The following is a 21,222-nucleotide window of genomic DNA, read 5'->3' as shown; positions in this document are numbered from 1 at the left end:
GCAGGAATGTACATAAGTATCTGGATTTTGTGTCATTCTTGTGTCTAGGCTATCATTTGGATCATTTAGAAACTGCAGTTCTCAATATGGTACCTCTTTCTCATATTTTTGAAGTTGAGGTTTGTTTGTTTACTTGCTTGTTTTTTTTTCTGAGCCCTTCCAAATACGTACCTGAACTTGTTTTATTAGAGAAACCTCATGAGGTCTTCAAGGATCTCCCTTATGCAGCTGTCTCCCTACTTTACTGTTCCTTTCATGGCCATTATGTTCTCTGGTGGGCAACCTAAGAATCAGTTCTTTGAAGGAAGAAGAATACTCATATCATTTGAAAAGAGGTCCTGAGAATTCATAATATTTCTTTGCCTCTTAACTTCAGTCTAGTGTGTATTGTGCATCCTCTCTGCTGCTCACAGTCCCAAAAGATAAATTCAGGATAGCTGGTCAAAGAATGTCCCTTTAGAGAAATGCAAAGAACAGCTGAATGGGGAGAGGACCATATGGGGTTTTGGCTGTTCCATGCTCACAGAGTGATAGGAGTACTACCAAGCTTGTGTGGGTAGAAAAAATGACAGTGATTCAACCATCATTAAATTAGTACAGATGTCTCCTGCAGCCTCGCACAGTAGTCTTCACCATGAGCTCAGACAATTTGGATAAAGGTCTAGACTAAATCATTGCAAAGTCTGTATGGATTCTGGCTGTTTGGAGATTGACATATGTTACACACTTGCAGCTTTTGTGATACTGATTTGTATACAATTTGTCTGTATTCATGCTGAGCCAGAGTTTCTCTTTTGATGGAACACTGACCCCACATTTTGGATGTTTGAAATCACAGGTAGGTTAGGTGTTTACAGCAAATGACTCCAAACAGTGCCCACACTTATAATCATAGCACTGCTGTTTTTCCCTCCTTGGAAACAGGTTATCTGATGTGCCAACAAAAGGTAATGGTTTTCACTGAAATTCTAGTTTCTGTATGCACTGAGAGGGGGGCTGCAGTAGCTAGAGAATCAGAGGTAATACATTACTAAGTATCAAACCCTGCTGGAGTGAGCACAGTTGCTTATTTCTGCATATTTAATATTGTCTCTGTGTAATGGTTTGTGTTCTCCTCTCCTTTGTCAATTCTTCCAGAAAAGCATTAACAAAGGCAAAAGCTATGATCTATCTCTAGTGGTTTAAAAAATATCTCAAATTTAATGGTATTGCAAATTGATCGCATTATGAGAGACATAACCATTGCAAGTCGGTTTGTAAGAAATTCACAGGAATGCATGACTTAGTGGAAATGCATGGGAAATTACATTAGGAAGCTTTGAAAACCACAGAAGTGATGTGGCAAATAATTTCTTGTGAAACTGCATGAAATCATAATAACTAGTTTCAACCAGGTTCTTCTGAATAACTCACAATTCTGCATGAATTATCCCTAATAAACATCTAACTGCAAGAAAATGGGGGAAAATAATCTAATTATCCTTATGGTATATCTGTTTATTCTGATGTATGACATTCTGATGTTACTATGTAACTGTAAACATAGTAACTCTGAAGAACAAATGTTTTGTTTGACATCTCATGAGGAATTACTTTGTATCATTTCTTCGCTTTGTTTTCACATTCCAACTTGAAAAATATTTTTAATAAGAAAAAATTTATACTGTACCCATGTGCACAGTTCACAGGTTAGTGTAAGTTATATTATCACATGTAAGCAGGTAGTTTATAAGAAAATCAATATGTAGTGACTCAGAATTTAATTTTTCAGTTCTCTTTATTTCACTCAGTTACCTTCTTAACAGTTTTCAATTTTAGCCCAAAGCTGGCTGCATAGCTGGTGTTTATATTTCTGCAGTGTAGATGTGTTTGACAGCCAATTGCTAGAAAAGAGCTTTCTATTTGCACTGCCAGCTTTACACATTATGTGGTTTTAGACAGTACTTACTTCCTTATGTTCAGACACTGAAGTATGCTAAGCAGTCATCCTAAGTTTGAAAAATTACCTTTAGAAAAAGGTATTTTAATGCTCTAAGGTTTGTTTTATGAGATATTATTAAATAACAAAATGAATTCTGCATGGATTTGAATTCTTTTATTAAGAGGTAAGACAGCTTAAATGTATAATCACTGGGATCCTCCTAATCGTTATGATCAAAGCATGACCAGAAGCCAGCATGGTGAAAGCAGAGCCTTGAAGTATTGTAAAATCATGACAACTTAAATAAATAAATAGAAATATCCTGTCATCTTTGACCACACTGGCCTATTGTGCTTTTTTCTGCCTTCACTGATCTAGGCTATAGCTTGTCTAGTTTTGACAGATTTTGTAAGCAGCCTTCAAATTACTGCTGAGAGTATGTAGTGATTAACTTTTTTATTCGTATTCTGCAGTCCTAAGAGTATGTATTGTAAGATATTACTCTGCCATTCAGTGGAGAAAATCATTTGGAAAACACAAAGAGGTCTTAGTGCTCAAGTGCAATGTACTCTGTGCCCGAGAATGAAGCCTGGCAAGTTATAATAAGCTTTTAAAGAGGAAAGAAAAATACAGTTCAACCAACATGGAAGAAAAGCTCAGAACACTGTGAATAAGATGATGATGATGATGATTAAAGGAACAGAAGAGAAGGATTTGGTACATACAAACTGCTGAACTGCTGGCTAGCACTTTCAATAGGAAATTCCCATAGCTTACGTTTTTTTACAGACTTCCCCATCTTCTGTTTATATAGAGGAAGGAGGAGCAAGACAGACTCTGCTGGCAGTAGAAACTGACAGCCAAAAGAGAACACACTTCTGAAGTCATGTTTGGAGACTTCACACAATCTCACAGGTAGTAGAAACTACAGTGTAGTTTGTGTCCAAGACTGACAAGATGGAGGAGGCAGCAAATGGCTTTACTATTATTTCACTGAATTGGGAAAACAGTGACAAGTGCAGGAGGCGCTGTTAATTATACTGCCTAAAGCACTGGAATTGTTAATGTAAGTGCTTGACCCCAAACAGTAGGAGATGACAGACAGATACTTTTTTCCCTAAAAAGATACAGAAGAGGGAATATGTTTTGCACGACTAAAGCTGCATGCAATTTTTGAGGCTCTATACCCAGCTTTCAGATGTCCTGTGGTGAACCACAGTACAATATAAAGGAAATAATGGAGAAGCAAATGAGATGGGAAAGAATTCTTTGTCAGTATGACACAATTTCATTGTATGTTTCTAAGTATCAGAAACATTTAGGTTAAAAATTCAAGACCTTTTCACAGGAGCGGTGTCTGCTTGAACACGAGAAAGGAACAGCAGTCTGGGTTCAGAAATAGTTACATGAACTGCAAGCTAGGCAGAAAGCCAACTACAAAAAGGTGCCAGCCATCTGAGGCTACTTGACACAGGACACTTGGGCGTTAAATAGCTGCAGAAAGCAGTGACTAAAGGCAGCAGTCCAAGCTGCGGTGGGACACAGGTTGTATGTGGTGGGGTCGTTCTCAGGCAGAAGGGAAGACAGATGGTATTCCCAAATGGAAAAGGCCAAGGCCAGAACTAGGAAAACAGAAAGGTTTAGCTATCATCTGGCTTAACATAAGGATTCAGAAGAAGCAAGGTGTATAAGAAATATATACTGAAAAAACAACCTAAGACCATGCTTTGGATTGAAGATAGCAGACAGTAGAAACATACTACCTTGTCTTTGTTGCCATCACAACCACTGAAGATGAAGATGGGATTGTAGATTTGGGGAAGACTGCATCTGGGGGAAACTTTGCATCTGGGGGCATGGTTTCCTCCGTGTTAGGGAGTTCCCCTGGCAGGGGGAAGAACTTCTGGGAAACAACACTGGCAATAGATAACAATTCTAATTAAAAATTAATACTGTGGTTAACTGGAGATAAATGTGTGCAGCTGTTTAGGAATGGTATGGGTAGTCCTATAGTCTGGATGATTTTTCTTAATGTGGATCTTTGTGAGACTGAACGTAGGTTTCTCTCTCATTCTGTTCCTCCCATCTGTAAAAACAAGTATAGCTATATTTTTTCTCCCAAGGCATTGAGTGAAAATAAATATTAAAAACTATTAATTCAGCCTGGTGAGGAAGGTGATACATGACACACAAAGGATCAGTGGTGCTCTAACCAGAAAGGTCTTAGAGCAAGATTCAGTCACATTCCTGAGCTTTTTTCTTGCATCAGTTGGTCATAATCAGTGAATTAGAACAGATTGTTAGATCCCAATCTTGTCTCCAGTTTTTAAACAACAGTTCACTCTAGTGTATTATAAGATGATACCAAAAGGTAAGCAATGAAAAGCAGTTTGTGCACAGTTGCAGTATGAATATAAACAGAGACAAAATTAGCAAATCAAATAGAATAAAAAAGCAGCAGCAAAGAATAAACAGAAACATAAAAGAAGCCATCTGGAATCAAAGATACTCAAATAACATGGTAGGAAACTGAGGCAGACAAAAGCAGAGATTACACAGTTAAATGAAAGTGTTAGGGGTATCATTGCTTTAATCCTCTTTGAATATGGTTATGAAACTGCAGCTGAGAAGTGTGAGCAGTAATGTCTTCTGACACTTACTCCAAAGGCTTCAAGTTACATGATTCTCATATTTTAAATGAAACCTTTGTCATCCATGGACATGTCTGTTTCCTTTCTAAAAGTGTTCCAAGTACTGACATTATGTCAGGTAAATCAAGTCTGTGCCCCAATTTGTCATTGCTCTGAATAATAACGTAGAGTATTTATTTTTCCTTTCCCCCCTTGTGCAGCTATAATTCCCATTTCTAAAGATGGGATCAGCCTATACATGGAGAAAATGAAAGATTCCATTAAATTTAAATTACCTTCACTTTATTAATTCTGCATTGTGTTCAAATGAATCTATAACAGTTTAATTATGAATTATGTTAAAACTGTGGGTTGTCAGTAAAAGTGTTTATTGTCCATTATGTGTCAGAGCACGTCAACAATACACACAACAACCTTCTGTAACACCTAATGATGTTGATATTTAAAAAAAAAAAAGAAATCTGTGCAGTGTCACACACAGAAAGGAGCACATGATGAGTAAGGTTTATTACAGTTTTTGAAAGCATTGATATATATAAATCATTGTAAAAGTCACTAAAATCCTTCCATAGTTTCACAGAACAATCTAGAGCTTCTTAGAATCCAGCAGTTTTGGAAAAAGAGTCATAAAAGCTGAAAATTCTGTCTCTTAAATTCAGTAAATGGGGTCTGCCTCATAAATGAGGTATTTTATTGCAAGACATAGGTAAAAAATCAAAGAACCTGAAGCATTAGAATAGTGTTGATGTGTTGTGTTTGTGTAACATCAGGTGAAAATCAGTGATGCACAAGTTAATCCCTTAAAAAAGATTCCAGAGTTACGAAGGAGAAGAATTATGCAAATTTTAAAATGAAGTTTTAAGGGCAGATTATGCCTTTTCCCTTGAAGCAAGTAAGGGGTAATTCCCTTGTAATTACATGAGGATGAATTAATTACTTTCTAATAAACTCAAATAAAAACTTGACTACATAATACCACCTTCTCTTTTCTTAATTAAAAATGTCCAGGAGTATTTTCATAATACCCAGATTTCCTCCTCTTGTGAATTATTGATATATTTATGCTTTTTTACTAATACAAGGAAGTTGGGGTTACAAAACCTCCCTTAGGTGATGCATCTCACTATGGACTAGTCTGTATGAAGTTGTGCATCAACACCACACCTGGAGAGAACTCAAGTGCCCATCTTACTACAAAGGCCAGTCAACAGCTTTCTGCTAATTTGGGGTATGGAATAGGTGCATTTTGTGTTTTCCTGGTGGTGAATACATGGCTTCAACATGAAATGCGTTGTGCTGAGCAAGCTGTTGTTTTGACTACGTGGATTTGTCAGGTAGCTGACTGAGGGCAGGTGAGACACTTTCCATCTGCAAAAGAGACTCATAAATCTCTCTGTGTACTCAGAATTGCAAAAGAGACTCACAAACCTAGCTTGGAGTTTCCAGTCTTTTTCCATGCATTAAGTCCTTTGCTGCATATGTAGTTATGAACCGCATACTACTTAAGAAAATGTGGTTAAAACATTATAAGCATCTATGGACTAGGAGAATTTGATATCAATAACATGCTCAGGTATTTGTTTTTTTACTGCAGAGTAGTACTTTTACATACACAGAATACAGAGGCTCTTTGAATAGGTTTCATCTCCGCAATTTCTCTTGCATTGATTGTAATTATGCATATTTGTAATGTATGTACGTGGGAGACTATAAATACATGTTATTTATTTCAACAGCATGTTGGCAATAGTTTCAGATATGCATTCATTATTAGTGAAAATAACGTTAGTTTTGTGGAAGAACACTGTGTACTGTGTATGCTGTTACCATTAATACTTGCTTCATTGATTATCATCTGTATTGTAACATAGAATAGCAGAAGAATTAATAATGATTAGAACTGCAGTGTTCTGAGGGTTCATTTTGAATGAAGGTCATTTTTTAGGAATGGACCTGTGGTGAGGCTACATGGGAGACATTAGTTGGGTATTAATATGGGGCATCTGCATCACCATTAAAACTAGGAGAGGATCCAAAACCTCTCCTGTTCCCATAAATCCATGCACAAATTGGGTTGCATCTGCTACTTTCAGGGACAGAGGTGTTTGAATTCATAGTCCCACAGGCATGGAAGTGATGGAGGAAGAAGATTTCACTTCCTTTGAAGTCTGATTAACTGAATCTCACATAAGGGAAGTGAGTTTGACTCACTCGGAACATGACCAGGTTTTCCAGTAAACATGCTTTTCTGTTTGTTTTGGGATGCTGTCTGGTAGTGGGACATAGGAGTGAGCTATAGCTGTTTCCTTTTTTGAATAGCAATTCTTGTTACATTTCTCAATACTGCTCTGAAAAATAGGAGCTTGGCCTTCAAGCACGGGCTCAACAAATAAAGCTACAGGTGCGGAGAGCAGTTTCACATTTACAACATTTGTGAGGCTTTTTCAGCAGAAACCGATATTCATTTATCATATTCATTATGCCTCTCTGTCATTCACTTAGACCCTATATAATTATGTGTTTAATGATCTTTAACCTTCACATGAACACAGCTTGCTGAAGCTTGACAATTGCTGTAAATTATCATTCACATCTGGTAGAAGAAAGGAAATATTACTTCAAAAAAAAAAAATACTGTGCTTTCTGGCTTAGAATATCCCTTCAGGTCTGTAATTTAACTTTGTAAGTAGATGATGATTTAATCCTAAATCCAGACAATGAAATTATTTTGAAAAAATGGCTCTTTCATAGGTCATTTATTAAAATTTTTTGATAGCACGGTGTAAGAATTTCAAAAACTAGGAAAGATATTTTAATCGGTCAGCCTGAATGCTCACCATAGAAAGCACATATGATTCCAGTAAATGCCATATTTGGGTTTGGGTGTTTTGGGTTTGTTTTTGGGGTTTTTTTTTGTATTTTTAATTGAAAACTGAAAAAAACTTTTTTTTTTTTTTGCCACTATTAATTTTTAGGTAAAAACCTGATCTGCTAATCATACTCAGTTTCAACTTTAAGATTATAAACCGCTTCTAGCCCTTCCACTTTTTGTTTAATGTTTAGTCCTTCGTTTTACATTGTTTCAAATAGCAATATCCATTTCTTCTGATACAAATAACTTTAACGTATTAGAGGAAACAATTAATTGTAGTTATAGAGGTTTTTTCATTTTAACTGTTGGTATCTTACTAGCACTGCAGAAGTTATATAGTTGTATATTAATTATGCCAAAACTGATAGAGGAACTGTAACTTCAGTTGGATAATACAGATAAAACTTACATTGGAGATGATACTGGTAGCTTCTCATACTTATTAGCAAATAGCAAATTGGAGAACCTTTGAACATTCTCAAATATCTGTGGGACATCTAGTTGTTTATCCAGCCAGTGCCACCCTAGAAATTCAGGTTATAAACTGCAAGGCTCTGTGTAGTTGGGTAAACCGAGATGTTCCCAATTGTTTTGCTGAGCTGTGTGTGCCTAGACAGTGTTGTGATATTATACCACTGTAATTCAGCTGTGAATATTCTGACAGAATCTTCATATTCAATGTTAATAACATGTAGATTTTATTTAGGGATCAAACAGACACTTGAAGTATAAACAACCTGTTTAAAATACAGACAGATTCTGGATTGATCTTGACAGGCTCTGGAACCCTGAAAATAATTTTTTGTGTTCCTGACACCTACATTGAGTATAATCCTGGTCATAAGTACAAAAATTTTCAAGGCAAAAAAAATTTGTGTTAACGTATTAACATGTCTTATCGATTGAACAAAAATGCAGTACTAACCAACTGGAGAGTGCTGTTAACTTAAATTAACATAACATAAATTATGCTGATTGTTCTCAAGTAAAAGCTGATGGAAACTACAAAAAGAAAAATACAGGTTTTGACTCCGCAGTCACTTTATGTTTATGTGTATGTTCGTGTAGGTTGGGTAAGAAGAGTGAACTGCATTGCGTCATTCATATTCATGGACAGTTAAAGTGCTTTTAAAAAGTTGTTAAAACAGCGGTGTGGCGATAGCTCATGTGGTAATAATGTGTAGCCCAGCAAAACACAGGGAATGAAGTTACTTACACCTCTTGTACTCAGCGGGAGTTCTGCTGTTACTGCAGAGGAGAGAATACAATGGTGGCCCAAGATTGTATGTATGATAAAACAGATCAACTGGAAAATCAGACCTGACTGCTGTTGTCTGCTGTGCTCATTGCAACCATTCAAGATTCCTTTTTTGTAAGGTGCTGTTAATAAGTTTTATAAGCTTTTATTCCTAACAGCTAATTTGAAGATATAACTGTATGTGACCAATTATCTTCTGAAGAACCTGCAGAGCCTGCTTGTGGCATGACATAAAAATCTGCTTGTGGCTTGACTGTAGCTAGTGTTACAATGCCTTTTTCCACACCTATTTTAATATCTTTATGCAGGTTCTTATGTCAAATGACAATGTTGTCTGGCCCCTGCAACCACTGCTATCAATTGAAGAGCAAAATGCATAACCAGCAACAATTTTTGTTGAGCTGTCTGCACAAAAATGAGCAAACAGTAGTACTAGTAGTTACTGTAAGTCATGTTGCAGCTTACTTAAGAATGTATTTCCTTCAGCCTATCTTTTGTGAGGCAGAAATAAATAATAATAAATGCAAGTTACATTTTTAATGGTGTCTTATTCACTTCTTACTGCTCACATTGAGTGTGTTTGATGTAATATGAAATCAAATTTAAAGCACTATTACTGTATATTTATTGTCCAGTGTTTTTGAAAGTGTTGACACTAATACATATGGTCCACCAATTGGTGTGCTTGCCCTTGCAAATTAAAAATTTTAGGATATAATCTGATATTTAGTATTTGGCTCTGAGCCTCTAAAAAAATCAGTAGTAGCCCTTTGTCTCCAGTGCTCTTCAGTTCAGGCTCTTAAGTAACAAAAAAAATCAGAGAAGAAATACCTACTTTTCCCATCCTGTTTCAGGTTGTTATAATCCTATCTTGGTTTTTTGACAAGTCAAGTTCAATCTAAATAAAATTTTTTTCTAATAAGGCAATGAGGAGAAAAGGAAGGTATGTCTAAGGATTCTTCTTGTATTTCTGGAAACTTACTTTAACAATACTTTCTTTCAGGGGAAATACTTTCAGAGTAAAGATCTAAGAACCTTTTAAGTTCTGCTAACAGCTGAGTTATGATACTCAGTTCTAAATAGTTCTAATTTTCTATGAATGTTGTCCATTACAGCATTTGCATAGCTGCCAGTGTTCAGCCATTTTCAGTCACCTGAAAATAAGCTGAAAGCAATAACTAAAAATAAGAAACTAGATTTAAATATGTATTATTGTTAATCCTTCAGTTGCCCTTTGATCTAACAGGTTAAGGACATTTTGTGCTTGTTCATTTTGGCTGATAATAGTTCTGAAGACATTTACATTTTAGAACAGGGATTTAAAATATATATAACAGCTGCTTTTTAAATAGAAAGTCTAATTATGCCTATGATTACATTCACTTTTGATTAGTATGCATACGAATTCCCACTCTCCTTGTGTATTCAAGCTGCGATCTGGATCACTTGTGCTAAGATAAAAGTACAAAAGAATAGCTTGAGAAAATGTACGGTTAGACCAATACAAAAATATTTCAGGGTATAATTTTTGTCTCTAAAATGCTTTGTTTTTCCTTTTAGCTGCACACAGACCTGGATCCTGGCAGCAGCAAAATCAAGTATATTCTGTCAGGAGATGGAGCTGGAACAATCTTTGTGATCAATGACAAGACTGGAGACATTCATGCAATGAAAAGGCTTGACCGTGAGGAAAAAGCTGAATATACTCTAACAGCTCAAGCAGTCGACAGGGACACAAACCAACCTCTCGAGCCTCCCTCAGAATTCATTATTAAGGTTCAAGACATCAATGACAATGCCCCAGAGTTTGTTGATGGTCCGTATCATGCCACGGTTCCAGAAATGTCTGTTGTAGGTATGTATGTCTAAATGTTGACTAACTTTGTTTACTCACAGTTTAAACTATGCCAGAATGCCATTGAGTTGTTGATGAATAATAAGATATTTATTATGTTGTTAGCATTAATTTGCATATTTTCAAATCTCTTCTTGGCCAAAGCTTTCATCTGCAGCACAATAGTAGAGTCCCTTAGTAGTAAGAAAATGACTAACAGATGTATTAATGTGTCTTTCTTTGTCCAACAACACTTTAATGGGCTAAATTTATGTTACTCTTATGATGCTGTAGAGCATTGTTATTGAGAAGGATTTATCAAGATTTGCTCCAACATGACACTCTAATCCTACTGATATTTTGTTAATGTTTAATTATCAGTTTTTGTATTTTCATACACTGTTGTAGCACTTGCAGTATGTTGGTATTTTTTTCCTCTAAGTGCAACTGTAATCAGCCAAAAACATTGACGTGAAAGATTCTGTGTCTGGGAATTGATGGTTAGACTCCAGAGTGGACTTAACCAATTAGCAATAGGATTTGTGTAGAAGATGGAAGGGGAAAACAGAGAAAGCTGTGGGAAAAGATGGTGAAAAGGGAAATTAACTGTGTGAAAGCAGAGAAAAAGAAAGGAGTAGGAAATAATCTTCTTAATACATTTTACTTATACTTACTCATTTTGCTGGATTAGTGTGAATCTATTTCTTCATGGATTAATATATTAATTTTTTTTTCCCTGTATGGTTTGTCCCTTGTTCTGAATTTGAAAATGTATAAGTTTGTACTTAGAGAGGTACACATTTACATATTCAGGTCCTCAGTCCCTACTGACACATACATATCAGGTGATCTTTAGCTGTCAGTAAAGCAAAAAGGAAGTAAACCCATCAACCAAAAGACTCAATTTCAGGGTAATGTAAGAATTCAGTAAAAGCAAAGACATCAAAATCTGGGCATGAAATGCAGAGTAAATTCTAATGTTTTCTAGTACTAGGTTGAGAATAATGTGCTTTTCAGCAAGCTGTCTGCGTCTGTCAAAGCAAGATAATTGAAGGAGTGCCAGGGCACTTTGTAAAATAAAGCAGCACCCTATCAAAAAGTTTCAAAACCACCATTCTGTCTTTTTAGTTAAAAACAGGAGGAATGGGAGGAGCCGGAACCATTGTTTCTCTCACATTCAGTACAATAAGTTGTACCAGGTCATTTTCAAATGTAGGCATAGTGTGCTGGCTACACAGTGATAACCAAGGCTTCAATTTTTATCAACACTTCTCCAAGAAATTTTCATATCTTGGTTGCATTGAATCGCTTGTGTCGAAACTGATACATGAATTTTCAAGCTTGCATATCAGTTCTTTTACCAAAACATAGGCTTCATTTGTTAAGTTACTTCTAATTATACAGCAGCAAAAACATAATGTGGACCTGCTTTCAGAAGATATTTCTGCCAAGCTCTAGGCAAGAAAATGGCTTAATTAAATAAAATAAATTAAAAAAATGGAAATGGAGGGAGGAAGGAAATTGAAGGCAGTTAATCCTTATATGAATGGGACTTGTTTGGTATTCTAGGAAAAAAGAAAATGAAGATACATGCAGACAAGAAAAGATGGTTTCTGATCACAGAGGCTATTACAAAAATAATTCATATCTGTACATGTGAACAATATTTATAATCCCTAGTAGAAACATGGCCCCTATCCAAGGAGTATTAACTATAAAGAAGAAGAGGGAAAAAACAAAACCAAAAACTTTGACAGGAAACTAGACCAGGTGAATAAAAATCTAGTGAGTGGGTGAGGTTTAAAAGATCTCATGAGATCTTTTAATGAGAGCAGGAGGATAAAAGGTAGAACATTAATGAAAGAGGGAAAGTGAAATAATTGAGAAAAGTGTTAGGGTGAAAGAGCAGGGGAAAATGTAAAGAAAGATCATGAAAGATAATTAAAATGTAGAACTTCATCTGGGAAAACTTTATAGTAGAGGATTGTAGAAGTGACCAACGTCTGGACGTAGATGCCAGTTTAGGGAATAGTGAAAGAGGCTGGCTTTCGGAGGATATTCTTTCACCTGCTTTCCCTAGCATGGGGAAGAGGGGTGAAGAGAAACAGTTCTTCACTGAACTGCCTCTGAAATCATGTATTTCCACATTTTCATGTATTCTTAAGCTGCAGGGAAGAGTTTGGTCCAAAATGGGTTTATTCTAACTACACAAATATAGGTAGAATTTTTTTATGGATTACCTCAGAGGTCTACTGCATATTACCTTTATTACTGCAACTATGCAAGTTTTACACATTTATCCTTTATGATCCCTGAACATTGCATGGAGGTTTTTTATGTGGCATTCCTAGAGGTGTATGTTTTCAAGCTGTTTCTCTAAAGAAGCACAAACATACACTTCTTTTGTTGGAAAACAAAACCTAATTCTCATCTGTGGCTTCAAAATTTAGAGTGTTTACCATTGCATAACACAGGTCATGAATGAGCAGCATACACAGTCAAATCTGCAGCTTAATCCCTGATGGAACCAAATTTCAAGGCTGGAAGGTTGAAGATGAGAATGTAACCCCTTCACTAATGTTGCTGTAGCTATTTCCTTCTGCCTTCTTTTCTTAATCCACAGGTAGCACCATGGACAGCTGTACTAAATGGTGGTCCATAAAGTATTTTAACTTTCTTGAAATTTTGTTAAAATGACTTTCAACTCCCCTATAATCATAGAATCATAGAATAGTTAGGATTAGAAAGGACCTTAAGATCACCTAGTTCCACCCCCCTGCCATGAGCAGGGACACCACACACTAAACTATGTCACCCAAGGCTCTGTCCAACCTGGCCTTGAACACTGCCAGGGTTGGAGCATTCACAACTTCCTTGGGCAACCTATTCCAGTGCCTCAGCACCCTTGCTGTGAAGAACTTCTTCCTTATATCTAACCTGAACTTCCCCTGTTTGAGTTTAAACCCATGACCCCTTGTCCTACCACTAGAGTCCCTAATGAAGAGTCCCTCCCCAGCATCCCTGTAGGCCCCCTTCGGACACTGGAAGCTGCTCTGAGATCTCCACACAGCCTTCTCTTCTCCTGGCTGAACAGCCCCAACTTTCTCAACCTGTCTTCATTCGGGAGGTGCTTCAGCCTCTGATCATCCTCGTGGCCTCCTCTGGACTTGCTCCAACAGCTCCATGTCCTTTTTGTGTTGAGGACCCCAGAACTGGACACAATACTGCAAGTGAGGTCTCACAAGAGCAGAGTAGAGGGACAGGGTCACCTCCTTTGACCTGCTGGTCATGCTTCTTTTGGTGCAGCCCAGGATACAGTTGGTTTCTGGGCTCAAGCGCACAGTAAGGCCTGCTCATGTCAAGCTTCTCATCAAGCAACACCCCCAAGTCCTTTGCAGGGCTGCTTTGAATCTCTTCTCCACCCAGCCTGTAGCTGTGCCTGGGGTTGTGCTGACCCAGGTGTAGGACCTTGCACTTGATTTGGTTAAACTTCATAAGGTTGGCATTGGCCCACCTCATGAGCATGTCCAGGTCCCTCTGGATGGCTGTCTCCTTTCTGAGTTAAAGGATTTTTTATTTTTTTTTTTTTTCGTTACACTGAGTATTTCACTTCTATTATCCACTTACTTAATTCTCCTGAAAGAGATCTCCACCCACTGCTAATTTCAGCCTTGACATTTCTACAACACAGTCATTACTAGGCAGTGTTCTTATTCAGGATAAAGCAAAATTCTGTTAAACCCCTTCTTTCCTCAAAATGCAATTCTGACTCCTGAAACAGAAGAGGAACTCACATGCTCTATATATAGTACTTATGTAATGAGGATGCAGTACAAGCCATTTTATTTTTGGACGTCTGTGGAAAGCAATGCATGAAATACAGATGAACACATTAACCTTTCGTTGCTCTGTAATGTAAAGTTCAGGTTCTAACACAATGCAGTTTTTCTACTAGGTGGAATAAATACTGGTCTTCTGTTCCTTGCTAGAAGAGATGTATTATATGAACATCAGTGGTATTCTTGCACAACTATCTAGAACATGAATGCCACACAATGGGGATGTGAAAACTGAATGTTCATTCAAACTCTTTGTATGTGGTATGTATGAATGAGTGTGAGTGCGCCGGTATATGAAATTACCACACATATAGGGCCACATTTGAGCCTGTTTGAGTTTTATGTTATGTATCAGTGATATCTGGAAAATCCTGCTTCCCTACTAAAACAAAAGAAATGAATTAGCATGGCTTTCCTCCCACTGCTTGGTACAAAGACGATTAGTATTGCACTGTGTTATCTCCTGTAGGAATGATGCTCACTTTTCAGCTGTCTTCACCGCACACACCCCCACATGCATACTGAGTGCTGTGTATCGTCACTGTGTTCAGACTTATTTTGAAATCATTTATTTCTCTCTTTGAGAAAAGAGGAGCACATTCCAGAAAAAGTTTTGAGAACTAAATTGATTTTCCCCTTATTTCATCCTTGTGTTCCTTTTTTTTTTATGTAATTCCTATATAATCTACCTTAGTAAGCCCTGTTCTTTAACTCCAAAATGATGAATTTGCTTGTGAGAGCTGATAGTGTATATGGAGAATATATTCTTTGCTGAAACTGAGCACTTTAATCTTTTAATTCTGATACTAGTTTTCTTAAGGAATTAAAGATCAAAAAGTGAAATCTGTGGAATCACTTCATTTGGACAGTGTTGCATTTCACAAATAGGAAATAATTTAATTTGCCTGTAAATCTTGCTTAATTACTTTTAGATTTAAAGGGACACACTGAGAATGAAACCCAGTTAAAACCTTTTAAAAAGAGATTCAGCTAAGCTTCTGGGAGGAAGAACCCCGTGACTCTTCTTTTTTTTTTTCCATCCCAGTTGTCTGTGAGCTCTGTATACATGCCTGCAGTGAAGATAGCATATTATGTAAATGAATGAGCAATCTTAGAAGATCCACAAGGGTAATTGGAACTGGTCCTGTAGCTTATTTAAGGAAAAGAAAAGAAATCCAAAACCACCACTCCACCTCCCTCGATAATGTTCTCTTTCTGTGTTGCCTTCTCAGCTATGCACAGATCCATGAATTCCCTGGAAGCATGCTGCAGAGGTGATAATGGAAGCAAAAGTGGATATTGTCTCCCTTAAGTTTCAGGATCTCTTTTTCAGGAGAGAATGAGGAGTGAAATTTCTTGATTCCTTTCTTAGTGAAGCCAAGGAGTGTTCAGGCAGCTAGTGTCATGTTGAAAGGCAGAAGACGACAGAAGTAGAGTGACAAATGTGTTGGTGAAATAAAAAAGGACACAGATGGAAAAAGAACAAAAGCCATAAGGGAAGAGAATTCTTTCATAGTTTGCCTGAATTAAGGTAAACAGACAAACTTTAATAATCTTGAAATATTAAGAATTCCCCAGACAGTCATTAAAAAATCCATCTTAAAATACATACAGTGGATTTCAGTCTGCCATTGCTCTAGAAATGCTTTTAGCTTTAGCACTTGAAAATATTAATGATGTGAAAAAGCTTAGAATAATATTTTTGTCCTTAAATGCTTCCATGAAAATTATTTACTGGGGGGAAAAGGTCATTATTGGAAAGGGTTTAGGCTTTCAGTTGAGTCAGAATATCAATTTCCAGTTTTGGAAGAAGCACATATACTTAGCAATGTTTTCCAAAGCTCACCCTTGATTACACCACTGTAAATGAGAAATCATTCAATCTTTCTATTTTTCCCCCCTCAAAGCAGAAAAGAGTTATTCAGTATGGCCAGGTGTAGTAGAAGTGCACTGTGCACAGTGTAGCTTTTATTTCCAGTTCTCACAAAGATATTAGTTCTTTTCCAGCTACGAATTATTTGCAAAAGGACAAAATCTGCTGAATATGAAATGAACATGCAGTGTCTGATATGAGTAGTGATAAAATAACTTGACAAATTAGAAAGTTGTGATAAAAACCTGATCTGAAATGTTACTAAAATCAACCACACTGTCTTACTGTTTTTTTTTTTTTTTCCTATGTATTCATTGATTTTTAAGGCACTGAGCATGACTGTTAAATCAATGATAGTTTGTCACAAAATTGTAGAGTAAAAGGACTATATTACTGGGGTCAACTACAAATTAGCCCAAAGGATAAATGCAAAGGGAGTGCAAAAGCTAAGGAAAAACCCAGCAGATGTTGTAAAATATGGCAACAATGTAACAGCTGTTAGAAAATGTATATCTTCGTGTTGTCTTGTTCCTCTATGTGTTCATCTTGTGCATAATGAAGTTCACTAACTGTGGTACTGAACGGCATTTTATGTAAGAGATTTATTTAGTGAGTGTGCATTCATTTAAAATCTCCTGTACATTCTTGCGTGACAGAGGCACAGTTCCAAAAGTAAAGTCAGCTGTAACCTTAATTCCTTAGGATATATTCAAAACCAAGACAGTCTTCTCCATAATTTGACTTGTTATTGAGCCTTGAAAAAACATATTTCTGACTGCGTGCTATTATTTTTGTACTTTCTATTTCTCATGAGGTCTGATTGAAAATGTCATTAACTTTATATGTTGTTCTTAAGTGACCATTATGAGCTCAAGGACCACAAGTAAAGTTATGACATTGCTCTTTAGGGATTTATAATCTGACCTTTTAGTTGCACAGACTTGTATCATCCCATGTGTACTTAGCTAGTTCATTGACTTTATACAGAATTGTTAAAATCAGTGGGATTGCTTAAAACACTTTGTACCAGTGGTAGTGAGTACTTGAATGTTTAGGTTCTGAAGATACTGCCCGGTCCTTAGAAATAAACCCTAAATTACCTGTGCAAAGTGTAGAGCTATTAGGGTGTAGTGGTTTCTTAGACACAAACTGCCATTTTTCCTCTCCATTAACTGTCAGCAATTTGTCACAAATTTTCTACTTTTTGCACACAGGCATTCCCTTTGCACCAAGGAACATCGTGCAAATGGCACGTAGCGAAGATAGGTAATCTCCTCCGGAGAAAGCTGTTTGGATCAGAATTGAAGTTGTAGTTCCTTACGGAGCTCATATAGAGGAATACATCTTCCTGTGATGGGAGGAGGACAGACAGACAGACATAGCTGTATGTTGATCATACGAGGGCAGAGCAGAGAAAATTTTGGCAGTCTTAGGTGCATGCTTCTCTAGTCCCATGTAATCTACAAGAATCTGTGCTACTGTCATTTTTCCAGATGATTCTTGTCTCGTAGTAACAAACATCTTGTTCTTGTTGCAGGTATTCTGCTTCTGAAATTCTTTGTGGTTGCTTTCTCTTGTACATATCAAACAGATTGTTGTATTTCTGTGCTGTAACTATATGAAAATAAGTCTTTGACTCAGGTTTGCAATACCTTCTTTTTCAGTTGCAAGTTTAAATCTATTCTTAGCAGGATTTTTCACAATTTTCCCAAATTTTGAATTAAAAAGATGTTTTGAACAGTGATAGAGTGTTTGTTTTGCAGGCTTTAAAGCATGCTATTTCATTTTTCCAAACAGCTAAGCTTGTGACATGAGCCCATATGCTGGCCAGTCAATGATGCCTAAGTGGAAAACAGACAGATGAGAGGAAGTAGACCAGTACAGATTTCTACCAGACTGAAGCCCTGTGAAATGCCACAGGACTGGAACGTACTTTCTCTTTTTTCAGCTGTGGGAAACGTAGACAAGTTCTCACCACGTGGTAGAAAGTTCTAGGTCAGAAAATTTCATTCAGTGTGTTAATATTTTCACAGAAATTTTTACTAGCATAACATATCACTCTGTTAACACAAAAGGTTTAGCTTCCGAGTGGTGGGGACCAATACTCTTTAAACTCTATTAATTCAGATGGCCTGTGTTAGACGTCTCTTTGATGGACACACTTGACATTTGGGAAAATGAGATTCAGATACAACTCAGAATCCATTTTTTTTCTGGCACTGGTCATTCCCCACCCTGCCCCGAATTCATACGTCTGTCTTTGTTTAGTTGCTGAGTCTGCGGCACTTAATGTTTCTTCATGAATGCAGATAAGCAGTTGCCTGTGGAGCTTATGTGAAAGCCGTATTGACATGAATCAGCCGGTAGAGTACTGCTGGGCAGCTGATTCAACTGTACACTTTCCCTGGGGCTCAAATGGTCTCTGCTGCCATATGCTTGCTTCACAGTGGCCTGAGGGGGCAATATTTCAGAGTCTGTTTTTGCAGCCTTTACAGTTGCGGGCATTGTAGGCTTCACTTTACCAAACAAAGCAAGCGGAGCATCAAAGCTTCAAGATTATACCAGGAGTTTTCTGCTTTCACAACAGAAAGTTATAAATGAAAGAGTTTCTGCAGTAAACAGCTAGTGCTACTTTATAATTTATTTATATTTTTATACAATATACCTGAGCATAACCTGAAACTTCCATTGAAATCAACAAGCCTTGCAGTACTGGCTTTTTTTCCTGCTTGGAAATATAGTCTATAGTGATCATCCAGTTTTACTGTCTTTGCCTGGGGGCCTCGCAGAGTGAATGCTGATGAAATAGTCAACTGATTAGAGACAAGCAGTCTTTCAAAAAGTCCTGAACAAAAAAATAGCTATTTCCCACATCTCTCACAAATATCAATTAATATTCTATAGTGAGGGTGATATCTGAAGGGAGAATAAAAAAACCCAAAGCAAAACAAAACAAAAACATTAAAAGAAAACATAATTCTTTAAGCCAAAAATTAAAATATTCTACCGTTCTACTATTGCCTGTGATGTTGCAGACTGTATTCTAATCCTAACAAACAACCACCCAGGGGATTTTATAAAGGAATACCTGCAGGCTTTCTAATGGCACCATCTTATAAGTTGTAGCAAGAAAGAACTGCCAACCTTAAAACTGAAAAGTCAGTGTCCTTTCTTATTAGATTCACACAAGCTAAATCCAAGCAGTAGGTAACATCAGCATAGGTAACTGCCAAAGAGTTATATTTGTATCACTAGCTGTGAATATATATTTCTGATGTAAACCATTTTTGTTTCCAAAAGATCATGTTAAAAAGTCAACATCAGAGTTCTAAAACAATTAATGTATGCACAAAAAATTGTAAAATATGCAGCTTATTAGATTTCACAGCCGCACTTTCTACAGTTCTCATTATACAGCTGTAAAATGCTGAAGGCTGCCAGCTTGCTCCATTGTCTGTGGGCTGTACAGGAGGCATTTTTCTCCTATGCATAGCAAGTACCTTTCATACTTCTGCAGTTAGACATTTGCATACAATACATTTTTTTTCCATTTCTCTCACATGATAAAAAGTCCTTAAAATGATACATGGGCAATCTAAAAACATTGTGTGTTACACATGGTAGGATATTCAGCTGTTCAGATATTTTAACTAACACACATAGTACATGCTATTAACATTTTTTAAAGATTTCATTAACTTTCTAAACCATCTACTCTAAGAATTGCATTCAGAAATATGTTAAACTTAAAAGAAACAACTTGGATACCTCTTCTGCTTATGGACCTAATGACTCAGTATATCAGATGTATATGAAAAGAGTATTTTCCTGGTGGAAACAGGAAAGAGTTTCTTGCATTTTCCTGCATGGTACTAAATGATATATCATAGTGGTTATTTCCTACTGTTGATGAAGCTCCTTCTGTTGGATTCTTTCAGATCCCTTTATTAAGCCAAATTTTTCTGGTGTTAAAACTTTTGATTCAGACTATCAAGTCTTTGGGGCAGCATCTGCCATTTCCTGTAGGTCTGTAGAATACTGGGTTCTGAAATAATTTTTGCTGTGCATTTCAGTGACGTTATATATGACTACTTACATAAAACAAACAGGTAATGCTTTGTTGCTCTGAGCTTTTAGTTGTATAAAACTGAATATGAAATATATCAGTTGCAGTTTATTTCAGAAAGTGTATACAATTGTCTATATAAGTGCACATAGCTGTATGTGTATATGCATATGGAAATTCATGTAAATGAGAACAAAAGTCTTGCAAGATTTGTACTTGTCCTATATGTTGGTGTGCCAGCTTAGATGCTTAAGTCCCTGGACTGTTCATATCATAGACTGTTGTGTCCTGGTTTGAGTACATACACCCAAGAAAGCAGTCATGCAATTGAAGTTCAGGCATTTGTGTTAGCTGGCTAATTTAATTTGCATTCTTCTCTGGTCAACCAGGAAAGAAGGATCTCATGAGAAGGACAATTCTGTCTTCCGTCCTTAGACAGAGCACAAAACTAGTGCAACTAGGTGCCTGACTTAGCCAGTTGAGCCGAAAACTGAGTTGTATAAATAACCCCCTTTTCAGTCTTCCTTACCTTAATCATCATAAACAAGATCATGACAGCATCACAGTATTTCACTACTTAGAGTCAAATAAATTACAGCTGGGAAAGACAAATTACCCTATTAGTTAATCTTCCTGTCTTTCTAGGGTTTTCCCTTAGAATACATTATCTAGCATCCTCTGCAATAGAGTGAGCTCTTCAGTGAGGAGGATTCTGTTATTTCCCTTGGGGACCTATTCCTCCTTGTACCATTTCTCATTGTAAGGAAGCTTTTGTTGTTTTTCTCTTTGCAGAAGATTAAATGAAGTCTTGTATCTATGTATTTGTATGGTTCTCATCACCCACATATCAGTATTACATCTGTAAAGTACACATTTTTTTCTCATTTTTCCCTCTGGGAGTGGCTGTA

General features: G+C 36.8%; 1 protein-coding gene across 1 annotated transcript in view; it reads left to right on the top strand.

Annotated features, from left to right (window-relative positions):
• LOC104401681 (cadherin-8-like) overlaps window positions 1-21,222 on the top strand; it is a gene marked incomplete at its 3' end in the record, with an annotated part of 96,414 nt that overhangs the window by 42,633 nt on the left and 32,559 nt on the right. Inside the window, exon 3 of the mRNA XM_010009346.1 lies at window positions 10,263-10,557. Coding sequence (XP_010007648.1) covers window positions 10,263-10,557 — 295 coding nt within the window. The remainder of the gene's footprint in view (window positions 1-10,262; window positions 10,558-21,222) is intronic.

This window comes from Nestor notabilis, unplaced genomic scaffold (assembly GCF_000696875.1).
Source record: "Nestor notabilis isolate BGI_N333 unplaced genomic scaffold, ASM69687v1 scaffold2062, whole genome shotgun sequence".
In the NCBI taxonomy this organism is placed as follows: Eukaryota; Metazoa; Chordata; class Aves; order Psittaciformes; family Psittacidae; genus Nestor; species Nestor notabilis.
Note: the sequence above shows the minus strand (reverse complement) of the source record. Positions and strands in the feature narration are given on the sequence as shown.